Here is a 17,550-nt window from a genome sequence, read left to right as displayed (position 1 = left end):
AACCTGTGTCTGCAGAACTTTCAGTTTCATATCCTTGGTCGGAACTACGAATCTCATATGCAGCAACATAGGCGAGGTTACAGTAGACGAGTTGTGTAGCGAAGTGAAGTTGGTTTGATTTTGGATATTCCAGTTGGAAAGGTGCATCTCATGAAGCCAATGTCCCTGAACAATATGAGCCTATTATTGTGTGTTTTGGTCACGTGGTTGCAGAGCTATTGAAAAGAAAAGGTATAAAAATGACAATTAAAATTCATATAAAATAATGTGAGAAGAAATTGGACAAAATAAAAGGTGTATCTCATGAACAATATGAGCCTATTTCGGGGTGTTTTGGTCACGTGGTTCCAGAGCTATTGAAAAGAGAAGGTCTAAAAATGACAATTAAAATTCATGTAAAATAATTTGAGATGAAATCGGACAAAATAAAAGATTTATCTCATGCAGTCAATGTTCCTGAACAATATAAGACTATTTGGGGTGTTTTGGTCACGTGGTTACAGAACTATTGAAAAGAAAAGGTCTAAAGATGACAATTAAAATTCATATAAAATAATGTGAGAAGAAATTGTACTAAATAAAAGGTGTATCTCATGAAGGCAATGTCCTGAACAATATGAGACTATTTTGGGGTCTTTGGTTCACGTGGTCCCAGAGCTATTGAAAAGAAAAGGTAAAAAATGAAGATAAAAATTCATATAAAATGAGATGACAATGCACAAAATAAAAAGATGTATCTCATGCAGGAATAATCCTTGAACAATATGAGCCTATTTTGGTTTATTTTGGTCATGTGGTCCCAGAGCTATTAAAAAGAAAAAGTCTAAAAGTGAAGATAAGAATTCATATAAAATAATGTGAGATGAAATTGGACTATATAAAAGGTGTACCTCGTGCAGCCAATGTCCCTGAACAATATGTGACTATTTTAGGGTCTTTAGTTCACTTGGTCCCAGGGCTATTGAAAAGAAAAGGTAAACAATGGAAGATACAAATTCATAGTGTGAGATGAAATTTGAGAAAATGAAAGGTTTATCTCGTGCAGCAATTGTCCCTGAACAATGTGAGTCTATTTTGGTGTTTTTGAGTCACGTGGTACCAGATCTATTTAAAATCAAAGATTTGAAAAAAGTCATATAAAACGGTAATTTGTAGACGGCCCCTAACATTTACGTTGCATTGCGAAGAAGCCGGTCTTGAGGACCGTTGAGGTAGCAACCCCGGCTTTCGGTAGGGTACAGTCGGCGAAATAAGCGTCAAAGTGTCGGTGAAGTTCACCTCGAATATCCAACTGTAATATCTAAAATCAAACCAACTTCACTTCGCTGAGTTGTGTTGCTGTTAATTTGCATATATTTGCCTGAAGTGTGTAGGTTGACGTCAGACGGTTATCCTACAAATGCTCTACCGAAAGGTTCAGTGTAGGCCTAACATTACATGAATCCGTTGTTTGGACTACCCCCTGGTATAGGCTACCGTTATATTCGAGTTTCTATCCATAATAATGTAGCTAAACTTTCTAGAGAGCAGCAGCATTCCCACAAACTCATCTGACTTTGTGTTGCCATTCTGCCCCCTAGCTCTGGTCCAGGGCGGGTCCCGGATCTCTCGCTAGCGCCCTGCCAGAATCCATTTATTCCATTCATTTTTTCACTGTCAATCTGCTCTTCAGTATCTACAAATAGCCTAGTATTGTTTTGTTACCGAACGGACCGTTTTCTAATGATAAAAGCCTTTTTGGTTCGGAACTACCTGTTGTAGCCTATCCTATACATGATATTATGCCTATAGCCTATTAGTACTATATTATATATATATATATATATATATATATATATATTCTATACATACCATTATGCTTATATTAGTCTTTTCTCAGGTTTGTCAGCTCTCAGCGGTGTCAAATCTCCATGTGTGTTTTGTATCCCTCTTAGTATATCATACTATGTGTGTTTTGCCCTCTTAGTATATCATACCATGTGTGTTTGGTATCCCTCTTAGTATATCATACCATGTGTGTTTGGTATCCCTCTTAGTATATCATACCATGGCGGACATAGTATTCATGGCAGTGCCGGTGTGTCTGATTGAGAACGACGGAGACGGGAAACTGCGCGTTGTCCCCAGTGCCCTGGACATCCTGAACCAGATTGACCAGTATGTGGTGGTGGTAGCTGTGGTTGGTTTGTACCGCACTGGCAAGTCTTACCTCATGAACAAGCTGGCCGGCAAGAGCAAAGGTGGGCACACCGTCTCCTTCCTTCCAAAACAATTAATTTAAACAGTCAAGAGTTCTTCCAGGGATATTATAGCCCATGCCCACCAAGAAAAGCGCCATTTAATGAGATCAGAGGCTGAATAGGGAGCAGTTAGGTCAGATGGAAATCTCTTTGGAAAAACTATAGCTTATCGGTAATTGGGCTACAGTGATTGGCTTACATACATTTAAGTAAAAACACTGTATTATAATGTTGTTTTCATACTATACCCTCCATTCTCAAGGATTTGCCCTTGGATCTACCATTCAGTCCAAGACTAAGGGCATCTGGATGTGGTGTGTGCCTCACCCTGATAAAGCTGACCACACTCTGGTGCTGCTGGACACAGAGGGACTGGGGGATGTAGAGAAGGTGAGGGGTCAAAGTTCACTCACTAAGTTATGTTAACTGATGTCCGACCTGGGTTAATTACTACCGTCGATGCAAATATTGTCAAATTGTGCACTTGATTTGTCTTACCCAGCATAAAGAAACTAATAGAGTGCCACAAGAGCCAAATGTTAGGCAAATCAAATGCACCTCAGTTATTTTAAAATACATTTAAGTAATTGGACAATGTAATTAATTCAGATCAGACTGATATCACATAAGAAATGTTCTATGTGTTCCATTTAATAGCAAAGTTAAAGGTGGAGTTGGCGATTTGGCTCAGAACTTTTTTTTATGTTTTACCATACTCTTTACAGCCCTAGAAAAATTAAAGGTATAATATGTTAAATGTGGATTAAAATAAACATTTTTTCAAAAATAATACACCCATAGGGCTTTGCGAAGGCTGCATTGTAAAAGTATTGCTTTTCCATAAAAAATGATATTTTGTCTGAAATTATTACATTATGAAATTTTCACGGCCCGACAATGACACTCTGTTGATTTCATACCAGCCAATAGTATTACAGCATTGGTACTGCGCGCTGGGTTGCCAGGTACTATTCTAGCTTCACCACTGTGAGATTAGCAGTAGCCAGCAAACGTTATACTTCCATGAATTAGCAGCATTATAGATGTTGGTTAGCATCAAGTGTGTGTGCGACTATAAAACGGCAGCTTTTCCGTCCACTTCCGCTCACACTTTTCAGCTAAACGTTTGGTAAAATGGTCGAGTTTTGTCGTCCTGCTTCTCCGCCTGAGCCCCGGCGAACCGTGCGATACGAATCTCAAAAGCCCAGTGACCGAAGAAGGAGCAAAAGTCGGATAAATATTGGGCCAGCCTTTGCTCGTTGGACGGAGTTTATGGAGTTTCTTGGGATAAAGTCACATGGTGACATGGCTACTTTTCTACTAGACCGGTAAGATAGCTAACTAGCTATCGTTATCTTTCTTGGAATCTGCATAGCCAGACCTAACGTTATCTCCACACTACAGCATCTAACGTAACTTATTACATGGCACTCTGAAATACTTGATTGCGATTACTGAGTACAGTAATATACAATGTACTGAGCACTTAGTGTAATGTTATGTTCCTCTCAGAGTGAAGATCTTATCACAGTATGACTGAAACAGTGCATTCTCTGGCATTTTGGCAACCAATACGTTGTGTTGTTGCAGTTCTTATCTTTAGACACTAGATGGGGGAAATAATCCGCATACTACATATTCTACCTTTAATTAGTAAAATGGTCTGACAGAATCATTCAGTTTATTTGCGAAGTACATTTTCACATACTAGGAATGTGACTCAGTGGATGATGCAGAGGACTTATAAAAAGAAGCACAATAAAACAAGAAATAAGTTAAACATTATAAAAATCTAACCAGGCCAGGTCGAGCCTGCCTTATGTGCATGGCTGGCTTGTTTCTGTTCAAGACTGATAGGACGGAAGCTATTCATGCCACTGAAATAGCTGTGAATTGAAATGACATGAAATAATGTGATAAATTAAGATAGGTCTTGTCGCCTGGACACATCAGTTCCAATGCTTCCAATGCTAATCCAGCACAATAAGAGCAGGATAGCTAGTTAGCTCACAACAACTAGCAGCAGCTTCCATAACATTAATGGTAGCGGTCAGTGGCTAAAGCCGTTACACTGATGATTCCTGTAACGTTAGCTATTTTGCTGCAATTGGTTCAACTTCTGTTTCTGGACAAAGGTAAGAGATAAACCCAGATAACACAAGGCTAGCGGACCTACAGCGGGTCCCCGATGGACGAGCTGGTGGACCTCCGAAGGAATCCGCTGGCGGACCTGCGGACGAATCTGCTGGCGGGTTCCTGGCCATTTGCACATGGCAAGTGGACCTCTGGCAGATTATTAGCGTCAGGGACAGCAGTCCGCTAGTAATCGGAAATGCTTCCACTATTGCTCCACCACCATTCCACCGGTAGTTTATTGTCTATACATAGGCTTATGGATTTATATTGCTACATTCACTTACTCTGAACATTTTTTGGTAACCCTTCCTTTTTCCTTTCATAGTCCCCCAATTACTAAACATTTACCTGGTAAATACATGCAAAGTATAGCCTAATGTGTAATTACTGAGACACCTATACTGTAGGTATAATTTCAAAACAGGAGTATTTCAAATGTTCAGTCACTGCACATTAATTAAATAACTGACATAGCACCACCAAGTAACCACATTTTTACATAACTTCTATAACATCCAGTGACAAGCACAAATGACAAATCACAATGTGGGAAATGACAAAAGACACAACCCATGCATTATCAATTTTGTTAGACTCACTGACATGAAAAGTAGATTCCATTAGATTCCATTGCTTAAAAATATGTAAACTGTATAAACTTATGATCATGATGCTGAGCCCAGTTTCTTAAGTGAGAGGAGGGCATACTTGCGCTCGTTGCATGCAAGCTTTCCTCAGTATTGTGACAATATTACTACTTTTGAAACCCTTAATAAGCATTACTTAACCTTTCAATTCTCTTCACTTACATAAACAGACAGTGAGTGTGTGGTCTCTGAAATAAAAAAGAAATATAATATATGTACAGAAATACTTACACAAATAATGAAAAAGCCTAACTCAAATACTCATTGAATTGCTGAAACTGAACAAGGAACACAGTCTATCTAAGCCTGTTGCTGCCCTCCTGTGGCCGAAAACAGTAAATGCAGTCTGTCACCGGTAATACACGTTTGTAGCCAACTAACAAGAACGTGGACTAAATCATACTTGGACAACGGAACATAATGGGCATAAAAATCAAAGTACAGTTACTATTAGCTACCAATAGCCTATATCCAGAGATTACATGATAATAGTATGAAGCTATCAAAATCCCTACCGTAGCCATAGCTAGCAACATAGGGATAACGCTAATATAGCTAGCAACATAGGGCTAATACTAATCTACCGGGCATTTCAAAGCAATGATAACACATTGTGGTAGAATCACACCATTAAGGGATTGAACCAGTATACTTTCATCACCTTGTTCAAATATAATTATCCCTCACACGGTTATCTATCTCTATACTGATAAAAGACTTACAACTAAAGAGCTACAACACAGTAGCTGGCGGCTAGGCTAACGTTACGTTAGCTAGCTAACATTAACACTAGCTAGCTAGTTAGCTAACCTAAATGTGTCAGATAGATAAGATAGCTGCTGTAATGTGAAGTAGCGTTAACATTTGAGTAGCAAATGTTCCCTCAATACACCAGACATTTTTTAAAACATGTTTTATGTGGTTTGTGTACAGCTTTACATTTTGAACCAGAATTTAGGTGACCTGTCCGGCGCGTCGTGTTGAGCTGGTCGTCAGTGACTAGATTGTTCAAGACTACCCTCCAGTGACGGTTACAAGCGGAATTTTGACGGTATCCCTATCCCAACCAAGTTCCACCATGGGGAATTCCGACGGTATCCCAACAGAGGTCCACATGAGTTTTGCCATCAGAAAAGCGACAGGGCAGGGCGTCAGCGCGTGCAAATGCGAGTGGAATTCCGCTCGGAGACCGCTACCAACTCGCCAGCAGAAATTCTCCAGCTGTTTAACAATGGTGCCCCTCTAGACACTACCCAGTAGAAACACTCCAGCGGATTGTCGCTCTGATTCTGACCGAGGACCGATATCTGTGTGCTATCTGGGAAAAGGTTGGAGTGAAAGGATGAACGTGTGAAGGTTTGGGGTATAGTCCCATAAAATCATCCCCATCAGGTCTTAAACCCCGATCTCCCGGGTGGGAGTCCAATACTTTCACCGCTACTCTACTTGTGCAGTGGAGATCGGCGGGTTGATTTTGGTGTCCTTCTTTATTTTGGTGTGCTGGGACTACTGCCTCTTGTGGTGCCAACAGAGAAATGCAGGTCAACATTGACCAGGGTGAGGGAGGGAGTGACAACCGGATAAACGCTATCCACAAACATATATAGACAATAGAAGTGAAGTAGTAAAGCTATGTTATGCAGCTGTTAGGATTGGGTATCGAAAACGGTACCGACAAAATTATCTCAGTCCTACCGAGTATCGGGTGTTTTTGGATGAGAGGGGTCACCGATGTTCTTCATTCAAACTTTGGATTTTGAACTAACACTTTAACTCTTCCTTCTTTGTTTCCAGGGTGATCAGAAGAATGACAGTTGGATCTTTGCCCTGGCTGTTCTCCTCAGCAGTACTCTGGTGTACAACAGCATGGGCACCATCGACAACACTGCCTTGGAGAAACTCCAGTATCCTGTATATCTGTATTAAGAGAGTAGATGTTTTGAAGCACAGTAGACCAACACACTGTCACAGATGCTGGAAAACCAGGTGGTTGTGGTGAAGTAGTGTCTATTTCAATTACCTGTCATTGAGGCTTTCAACCACCGCTGTTAATTTATTTTATTTTTCATTTAACCTTTATTAATTTAACCAGGCAAGCCACTTGGAACATATTCGTACGTACAATAGTGGCCTGGCAAAAGTCAAAGCCTCTTGAGGGAAGGGGGGAGGGGCTAAAAGGAATGTCAAAAGTAAAAATGAATAAAAAACAATCGGCAGCACACATCCAAACATTTCATCACCGTTAAAAGACAGCAGCGCACATCCAGTCATTTCCAACACACCCTTGACTTACATACAATCGCATCTTCAGGCAATACAGTAAAGATGTAGTTTTATTTAAAAAAAAAAAAAAAATATATATAACTTTTATTAAGACATTTTTATAAACAATGTTTTCCGGTTCAAGCACACGGGATGCCACAGAAAGACGAAATGAAGGATGTAGAAAAATATTTTCATCCATGTGTTCCTCATGGGAGAATGTTTTAGTCAGGTTAATTTGATCCTCAACCCCACCCCCTACAGCTATGTGACAGAACTGACTGAGCACATCAAGGTGAAGTCCAAGCAGGGAGAGGAGGATGAATCGTCTGACTACATGCGATTCTTTCCCTCTTTTGTGTGGACCGTTCGAGACTTCTCCCTGGAGCTGAAGCTTGATAATAAACCCGTAACAGCAGATGAGTATCTGGAGAACTCCCTGAAGCTGAAAAGAGGTAAGAGGAACTCAATCTGAGCAGGAACTTACAACAGACGTACAACAATGAATTGCATTTGAATCTATGTTGACCACCCTTAACTTATGTGGAAACAGCCCATACTCCTCTTCTATAGATGGCATTTCTTGACCCTTACATTTGTATATCTATTCCCAAGGTGAGAATAAGCAGACTGCCCTATACAACCTGCCTCGCAGCTGCCTCCAGAAATACTTCTCCCCTCGCTGGTGCTTCGTGTTTGATCGTCCGGCTAATGCAGAGAAGATGAGACGCATGGATGAGCTGACCGATGCTGACCTGGAGCCAGACTTTGTCCAACAGTCCAAGACTTTCTGTTCCCACATCTTCACCAATGCCAAAGTCAAGACCTTAAAAGGCGGCATTAGGGTTACCGGCAGGTGTAAGTTTTACCGAAAGCATAACTTCTATAGATATGTTAGATATGACATTATTATTATTATTTTTGTACTTGATACTGAAAATGATTGTCACACCACAACCTTTTTTACCTTCTCAATACACCGACAGCTACAGTGGCACACCTGACATAGTGTAGAAAGGTGACTAGTGTACGCACATCCAAATAAATCAGCCAGGTGCAGTGTCTACAAACAAAGCATTAAATAGGAAATAAATGCCCACATACTGGAATTAACTATAACTATATAGTACTAATATTTCTACCATGATTGTCCAAAGTAAGCTTGTGTTGAACCCGTTTCTCTTCCACAGTGTTGGGGAACCTGGCAGTAACCTACATAGATGCAATCCGCAGTGGGCAGGTCCCTTGCTTGGACAATGCTGTGTTGGCACTAGCAGAAATTGAAAACTCCAACGCTGTTGAGCGTGCGAGGGTGTTCTACCAGAAGAATATGACAGATTGGGTGGCGTACCCCACTGAGACCCAGGAGGAGCTGTCTGAAATTCATGCCGAAAAAGAGAAGCAGGCTTTGGCCATCTTCATGAAAAGCACCTTCAAGGATGAGGACCAGAAGTACCAGAACAAGCTTGGGGTGTGTGTGTACCTAGAAAGCATCCTATAGATGTGCATTGTCCTCAGATGCTTTATCTCGGAATATTACTTTTCAATACAAAATCTTCAGTGGAAAAATATTCAGGATTTCATTCAGGATTAGGCAAAATTACAGTAAGTAGGTAAAGTAGGTGGTTGGGTGGGATGTAGGGAAGTACAGTAGGTCGGTCGCTCAGTGTAATTTCCCCTTGAGTCGGTCAGTCGGTACTGTATTAATCCCCAAGGGGAAGTTGCACTGTTACAGCCACATTCAAGGGACATCAACAAAGATTAAGAAACAAAGTACAAGCAATGCAAGTATAAATATAATATACAATACTAAAAAGAGAAAAAGAAGCAAAATATTTAACTATGCCTTTGATGTACAGTATGTTGTTCTGATGTAGTTTTTACAACTTTGTACAAATTACATTGTAATCATTTTTCAGGAGGTGCTTCAGGCAGAGTACGATCAGATCTGTGAGAAGAACTTCAAGGCGTCCCAGGAGGTGTGTGATGGGTTAATCCAGCGTATCTTCGCCACCCTTGAGGAGAAACTGAATGCTGGGGGTTACATGACCCCTGGTGGATACAAGGAGTACAACACCGACCTCAAATTTATGACCAGTGTATACAGGTCAGAGTGGGGCAAGGGAGTGAAGGTAAGTTGTCAAGGTGGTGCTTTACATATTGAAAGGTTAGAACAAGTGAAGTATTCACCAAGCGAGAAGTTAGAAGCTGCAATGTAATAGTGTAATAGTGTGTGACCAGTTTCCAAGTGAGAGTTTATAGGTCATACGTATATGATATGTATAATATATTATGTGTATGATGTATAGCCAAAATGAGAAATGATCACATTATTTTAGGAAAGGTGACTTATCCAGCTCAGTGACGATAGCTAGTGGATGGTGGACCTAGCACTACAATAGGGTAACTGTTAGCTTGCTAACATTAGCCAGCTCACGCTACCACTGCAGGATGGAAGTTGGAAGGAGTAAAATACGGTGGATATAATAATTGAAAGAAAATATCTAAACACTGTTGATTATACCGTTAAGTCGTTAACAGTGGCAATATAAAGCTGGATGATTTTTCCGTTCAAATAGGCACTGATTGGTTGGAGCAACCTTGTAACCTCACTGGCTGTAACAGAGCTTCCTCTAGTCCACAGTAGATCTGTTTGAAAAGTTTTGCTTTGAGTGATTGAGCCAGTTGAGATGGTTCGGGCATCTAGTGAGGATGCCTCCTGGGCGCCTCCCTAGGGAGGTGTTCCAGGCATGTCCGGCTGGGAGGAGGCCGCGGGGTAGACCCAGGACCAGGTGGCGGGACTACATCTCCGCACTGGCCTGTGAGCGGCTAAAGATTCCCCAGGCAGAGCTGGTTGAAGCTAGGGAAAGGGATGTCTGGGGCCCCCTGCTGGAACTGCTGCCTCCGTGACCCGACCCCAGATACGCGGATGACTATGGATGGATGGATGGATGGATGGATGGATAATTTATTTGTGAAATTGATTTAACGCATGATGTTTATTTGTGAATAATGAAACAAATATAGGCCCACATATGTCTCCATTGCTTAACCCTTGGGAGTCCCCGATCACGCCGGCATGATTGAATAGCAGAATCTGGCAAATAGCTGACTCCTGCTCATTTCCTTATTGCACTTAATTTCAATAGGACAGTTATTTATTCTGAATTAACCAAATTTGGTTACAATACACAAAGATTCCCAGAAGTAATTTAAATATAAGCTTATTATGACTAACTTAAGGTAACTCACATTGAAGCTAATTTCCTAATGCTGACATAAGTGTGCTAATTCTAACATGGGTTAAATTGCTAATGCTAACAGCAGCATTAACCAGCCCTTTAGCTATTCTTAAATAACCAAACCATTTTTCACAAAGTTATCAACCAAAACTGTTAGCATTTTACCACAAAGTAATCTAACATACCCATAGTATCCCTAAAGCAAGGTTATTATAGTTTATGAAAACTAAATAAAAAATAAGAACTATGTATGAAACAACATTTTAGTTAACTGAAATAAAAACAAAGTTTTACAAAAAATGATAACTAAAACTGTATTTTGCGTTTACAAATCTAACTAAAATAAACTAAAATTATAGAGAAAATGTCCATAGTTCTGGTCTTTTTCATTTCATACATAAGCCTAGTATATGGATATGAAATCTATTCTCCATTTTTTTTAGCTGTGCCCATGTGCAGAAGTAACCTGATGTGCGCGCAATGTGAGCTCGCGAGATCAGGATAGTCTCACGAGGCTAGCGCAGAAGAAAAAAATAAAACTAATACCGAAATTAATAATAAAACCTAAACTAAAACTAAGCATTTTCAAAAGACAAAAATTACACTTAAAGGAGTAGTAAAGGGAAAATCATGTTTAGCCCTGTTTTAAGGTTACTTATGATCATATACAATGGTTCAGATGCTCTACCACCGTTTAGGTCATACAATGGATTTGGTTTTGATATTGATCATATTATGAAATCCATTGACTTGTATTGACGCGACCATTGTAGATGGATTCAGGAAGCGGAACTACTTACTAAATAGTTCTATGCTAAATATTTTAAAAAGCCTTTCCAGATGAACTAGAATCTTACTTTATGGCAAATATATATGACACATATATATGTCAGAACGCCAACTAACACCTCGGTGAGTTTCTTGTCTTTGAAATTGAGAGTTTAACATGTTTTTTGAATGATTTTTCACGGTGCCCACCCACATCCATTGTATGACCAAAACGGTGGTAGAGCAATTATCAGACTTTCTCAAAAGTGCTAGTTTTGTCAACTTTTTGATCTGAACCATTGTATATGATCATAAGTAACCTTAAAACAGGGCTAAACATGACTACTCCTTTAAGCAGCAAAGCTACTTCAATAACTAATTAAGACTAAACAGAAATTAAAAACAAAAAGTTAAAACGATATAAAAATAAAAACTAATGAAAAAAGTGAAACTTATAACCTTGCCCTGAAGTCACCCAAAATGCTGATGCTTTCCTCTTTGGAGGGATGATGTCACCCAGCATGCAATACAAACGGCAGTGCTTCCCATACTTAAATGGGTAGTTAAGAATTTTGGAAATGCAGTAGATCCTCATTTAGGACTTCCCTATAATGTTATTGATTGATGGAGAACATTTTCAGCTGATTCCATGCTCTCTCGTTCCAGCATTAGCAGCATGCTAATGCCAGTGATATACAGTAAAAACGGTATAACAAGGAAAACTCACTTAAACACTCCACAGTGCACCCAAATCAAATCAAATATGAAGACAGTCTGTTGGGGGCTCATTTTTTATACCATCATATTTGAAGTTCAACTATCGTTGAACCCATTCGTTTGTTCTGACCTAGGCTATATGTCTCTCTATGTAAATAGGAAGTCATAGATACGTAACTAGCAGGCACTATATTGTCTTAACAACAAGGAACAGAGAGTGGACTATTCGCTTGCAATCAACACAAGAAGTTGCAAGGGCCACGTTCGAAAGGGATGTGTGAATTTGATGAGGAGTTTAGTTTTTCTGGAAATCCTTACTTGTTAGGAGTGTTTATAAGTGAGTTTTCTTTGAATGCCAGCTATTTCGGTTTGATTGCGCTAGCATTAGCATGCCGCTAATGCCCGAATACGAGACATGGAATTTAATCAGCTGAAAATGTTCTTCATCAATCAACAACATTATGGGTAATTTGTAAATGAGGCTCTATATCCCAAATTCTGAACTCTGAGATTTTGAGAACAGCTCCCCCTGTGGGCATAGAAGAAAATATCTCATCAACCCCAGTCTTTTTCCTCAGGCTCTCTTTAGCAAGACATCGAACAAGATTTTAGTTTTGACTTCACAACTTGTGTGTGTGTTCCAGGCTAATGAGGTGCTGAAGGTATACCTGGATGGGAAGGAAAGCTTTGCACAGGCCATACTGGCAGCAGACAACTCCCTCACTGAAGCTGAGCAGCGGGCAAAAGGTGATTTGAGTGTCTTCATCCTCATAATACCTGTCCTGGAAATGGACAAAGAGAGCTTACCTTTACCTTTCTCTCTCCCTGTAGAGGAGGAGGCGAAAAGGGAGCAGGCTGAACGAGAACGTAACGCCGCAGCAGAGCAACTCAAGGTCCAGGAGAGGTTGGCGGCAGACCAGGAGAGAAGTTTCGAGCAGCATGTCAACCAGCTGAAGGAGAAGATGGAGGCCGACCAGAAAAACGCCATAGCAGAGCATGAAAGAATTCTGGAGGCCAAACTCAAGGTAAGACAGATTAATACCACAAACACACATACAGTACATGCACCAAAAGCATGCAAGCACCTTACATGAACACATACACTTTTAGTATATACCAACACTTTATAATATCACTGTATCTAAAGTACATCTGCAAGATTTCATTTTTTTTTTTTTTTTTTACACTTCAGCACCAAAGCGACCTTCTCCAGCAAGGCTTCAATGACCAAGCACGGCAAATGCAAAGAGATATTGATCAAATCAAGAGTGCGAAGAGGGAAGTGGTTGTTGTTGAACGTTCTCTTTGTGTCATTTCTTAAAGGATCTTCCTAATAAAATAGTCTTGTTGAGATCTGCATTCATTCAGTATTGTTTCCAATGAGATTAAGATGCATTTGTTTGTTAGTGTTATTGGATAAGATTGGATGAGACTTTATTGATCCCCCAGGGTGAAATGTTAGATCTATCACAAGTGTAGAGATAGTGTAATGCTGCATTCCAGTTGCCTGGGAAGTAGGGATTTGAAGTTGGGAATGACGTCGCATCCGAGTTGACTGTGTTCCAGAGACAACAAGGAGACAACCCCAATTTCACCTGATCTTTGTAGTTCTAGACTTAGTAATACCAATTGATAACAACTGCGCTATTTTGTGCATACAAACAGAGTAATGATACACAGTACAGTTGGACAGCACTGTGCGCATGGCCGATTTAATGAGAGGTTTTTCAAGATTACATTTTTGCTGGGGAACTAGGAAAGTACCAATTCCCGAGGCAAATGGAACACACAATTATGATGCTGTATTGTAGTTCTCAAAAACATTTGAATATCATTATACTATCAAATAAGTGCACCGTAAACATGCTGGCCCCACGTTCCTTTGTGGTAAGGAAGGTGTATTTTCTTCATGAATATACAAAATGTTTTAAGTGTTACAATAAAGTATACTGTATCTCATCGTATGTGCACCAGTCAGTTTTTTGCTTGTGTCGTGTTAATGCAAAGCATATGCAGTATAATACTGTTCCTGTATATACTGTAGATATAAATAGGTATCCAACTGTTCCAACTGTTTGCAATTAACGGGGTAAACAGGTTTTTGGTGTAAGAGTAGTTTCGCTTTAATTTTGAGCCTACACTTAGACTATGCAGCCAACAAAATAGAAGAAAACAAAATATGGCCATACTGTACTTGGACCATTTCCCTTCCCTTCATTCTCATGTCTTCTTCCAGGTTTACTGTACTGCTGGTGGCTGAGCGGTTAAAGTGTTGCAGTAGTGATCTGTAGTCCTGTGTTTGTATCCTTGTATCTGACTAGCTTCCGTCCTACCAGTCCTGAACAGAAACAAGCCAGCCACGCACATAAGCCAGGCTGGACCTGGCCTGGTTCTTGAGAGAACGTTGGTTCTTCGTTTACAATGAGTCAAATCAGCTTTAGATATCAACTTAGATATCAACTGCTGTTCCTATGAATGTAAAACAATATGAGATTCATGAGAAACAAATCAGATGAACGCTGTATTAGGAAAAGTTACATTTTCTTCGCCTGGATCCTATGGTATTACTTATACTGTAAATCATATGCCTCCTGAAACACTCGGCAGACACAAATTAAAGACAAAACTTTTGTTAGAACTGCACTGCACACTCTCTCTCTCCCTCCTACCTTCTAACCAGATCCAGTGGATGCCCCACTGTCACCCACAGACCACCCTGAGTCCGATAGATAGACTACACCCCGTGTCTGCTGTGGATGTCCAGTACAGCCAGTAACCCTGTCCTTCTCCCTAGTGTCTCTCCCTCTTCTACTCTAAACAGGTCCTGTGGACACCCAATGTCTCCTGCAGGCCACCCTGTCGCACCCCCCCCCATTGCAAAATACTCAAATCAAATGCATCAATTTTGGGTAATACTTTATAACACTCTATAATGTATAGCTGTGAGGAAGCGGGCCGAGTCTTCTTCTTCCCTGAAACAGGCTTGTTCTGTTCTGACAGCTGTGTTGCTTCAATGGCTCAGCGTGCTACTAACCGTTTTCTGCCTCCCCTAGTGCCTCTCTCTCTCCCTCCTACCTTCTAACCAGGTCCAGTGGATGCCCCACTGTCGCCCGCAGACCACCCTGAGTTCGATAGATACCCCCGTGTCAGCTGTGGATGTTGTAGTATTTAGTTAACACACACACGTACACACAGACACACATCAGTCCACATCCGGTTTAGGCCTGGACCTGATGCTCTTAGCCTTTCTTCCTCTGAAAATGTAATTTAATGTAATTTACTGCTCTATAAATGTTCTTAGCCGTTAGACAAATATATTCCAGGAGCTTGCTCCAGGTTGCCTGTTTTAATATCTGTGTTGCTTTTATGACTCTGTGTGCTACACCAGCCCACTTCTGGCTTTAGGCCTGGGCCATGGCAAACACACACCAGTATTTGCCATATCTCTCCTATGATGTTTTTAGCCTCTCTTACTCTCAAAATGTAATTTAATGTAATTTATTGCTTTATAAATGTTCTTAGCCGGTAGACAAACATACTCCAGGAGCTTGCTCGATCGCCTTGTTGAGAGGGGTCAGGGAATAATTTTTACAGCTCACTTATCTGGCCCCCGGGTGATACTGTTTTTTTGCTTCCATCTGGAATATGTGGGGGTGGGTCGTATGCCCACCTCCCTTGTTCTCTGTAAAGCGCATTGTGTTGCCTCGGTATGAAATGCGCTATACAAATAAAGCTTTGATTTGATTGATTGATACAGACAGACAGATGTACACAGACAGATGCACACATACAGACAGACAGACAGAGATGTACACATACAGACATACAGATGTACACCTACAGACAGATGGACACGGAGACACAGACAGATGCACGCACACAGACAGAGACAGACGCACACAGAAACACATACACACACACATAAAGACAGATGCGCACTCGACAAGTTTGCAATGTTAACTAAATCGTCAGCACCACACAGTAGGCTATAACACACAACAACATCAGTATTATTATACAACTAGCCTAATAACCTACATTTGATTGTTGTTATATGCAAATTAGACATTAGGCCTATATTTGCAATAATAGGTAACGTTAGCCTGCTATTCTAAGCCCATCCAATATTAACAAGACTGCTTGCAATAAACAATAATAATTCTTACCCTATTGTAGTATATTCTCGCTTATTGCATGTCGTTAAAACGCTGGTTGCAATAGACTAGAGTAGACTGTGTGTGGTTACTGTTGTGTCCTTATGCTGTGCGTTATTGCTGGTATTCTAAATTGCAAATAACGTTAGAGGGGCGGCATAATGCACGCGCCGGGAATAATAAAGACAAAGTCTTATTCCAGCCAGATTTGTCCTGAAATGCATGTCCTTAAAATGATTGGGGTATATAACAATTTAAAGTGTTATCATTGATTAGCTATGTCAATAAATGAAAAGTAGTCTTGAGCTTCGAGTAACTTTACAGCGCTTAGCTAACTATCCAGTTAGCTTGCTAGCTACTAGCTACAATCACTGAGGTCATTTTTAGTCTAATTTTTAATATTTTGTCACAAATCTGGATGATTACATAGCCTATATGACAACTTGCCGGGTTCTGAACTGACTTACCGCTCTGTCTGGACGGTATCTTTTTTGGAGTAATCGTTTACTCGAGTAGGATCAGTTACTCGGTTTTAAAATTAGTCGAAATTACCATCCCTATCGTCCACAATCCCGATGAATCACACACCGTACTCTGGGGCGAATTCACTAAAGCAAATTGCGCCCGCTAATTGCACCATTACATTGCGCGTCAGTTGCGCCAGCTATGTGCTCCGTTTTAAAAACCTATTCACTAAAGACATTGCGCTAATAATATCCCAGCGCAAACACGCCCATTCGGTGTTTGCGGCTGAGTGCAATTTGCTGCTGATATAGGAAATGACTATAAATACTGCGCATACAGCGCATACAACCCGTATGCATATCATTGGACGATGGCAGACAGAAAAAGAAAGATACGATTTTCAGACAGCGAACTTGAAGGCCTCACGGACGAGGTTCAAAAACATGTCTCACAGCTTTCCGCAAAAAATATCACGACTGCAGCAAAAAATCATATTTGGGGTTTCATTTCCCAATCAGTCAGTGCCATTTGTGTGTGTAGAGGCCGTACTATACAGGAGGCAACTGTTGCTGTTATGTTTGTGTAAACAAAGGAGAGCATAATGTAGGTTGACTAAGTCCTCATATCTTTTACACAGATGTTCTCCTAGGAGCCCGGGGGGATTTTCAATGAGGTCAGTTTTTTCAAGGGGGGTTAAAGGTCATAATCTGGGTTATATGTGAGATTGTTGTGGTCGTAATTGACTTATGTGAAGGACATAGTAGGCTAGAGTTACCATGCGTAACTGCCGCCCTACCTAGTCTCCTTCTCAGCGCATCTCTTACCCCGCCCTTCAGTGCACTGATAGTGGCGGGTGGGTCGGGGCCTGTGTATCATGGCATTGTAAGGTTATAATGCTTGTGTTACTGTGGCGCCTTGG

At 40.6% G+C, this 17,550-nt stretch overlaps 1 protein-coding gene across 1 annotated transcript; it reads left to right on the top strand.

Annotated features, from left to right (window-relative positions):
• Positions 1 to 2,065: 2,065 nt before the first annotated feature.
• On the top strand, positions 2,066 to 13,611 carry LOC311320284 (guanylate-binding protein 1-like; the record flags this gene model as incomplete). Its single annotated transcript, XM_084452015.1, has 10 exons — positions 2,066 to 2,240; positions 2,503 to 2,630; positions 6,818 to 6,927; positions 7,550 to 7,740; positions 7,901 to 8,143; positions 8,476 to 8,756; positions 9,205 to 9,417; positions 12,657 to 12,759; positions 12,844 to 13,037; positions 13,579 to 13,611. The coding sequence occupies 10 exons, from the start codon at positions 2,066 to 2,068 to the stop codon at positions 13,609 to 13,611; spliced, it is 1,671 nt and encodes a 556-aa protein (XP_084308141.1).
• Positions 13,612 to 17,550: the final 3,939 nt, after the last annotated feature.

Source organism: Borostomias antarcticus (genome assembly GCF_949987555.1).
Source record: "Borostomias antarcticus genome assembly, chromosome: 17".
Lineage (NCBI taxonomy): Eukaryota > Metazoa > Chordata > Actinopteri > Stomiiformes > Stomiidae > Borostomias > Borostomias antarcticus.
Note: the sequence above shows the minus strand (reverse complement) of the source record. Positions and strands in the feature narration are given on the sequence as shown.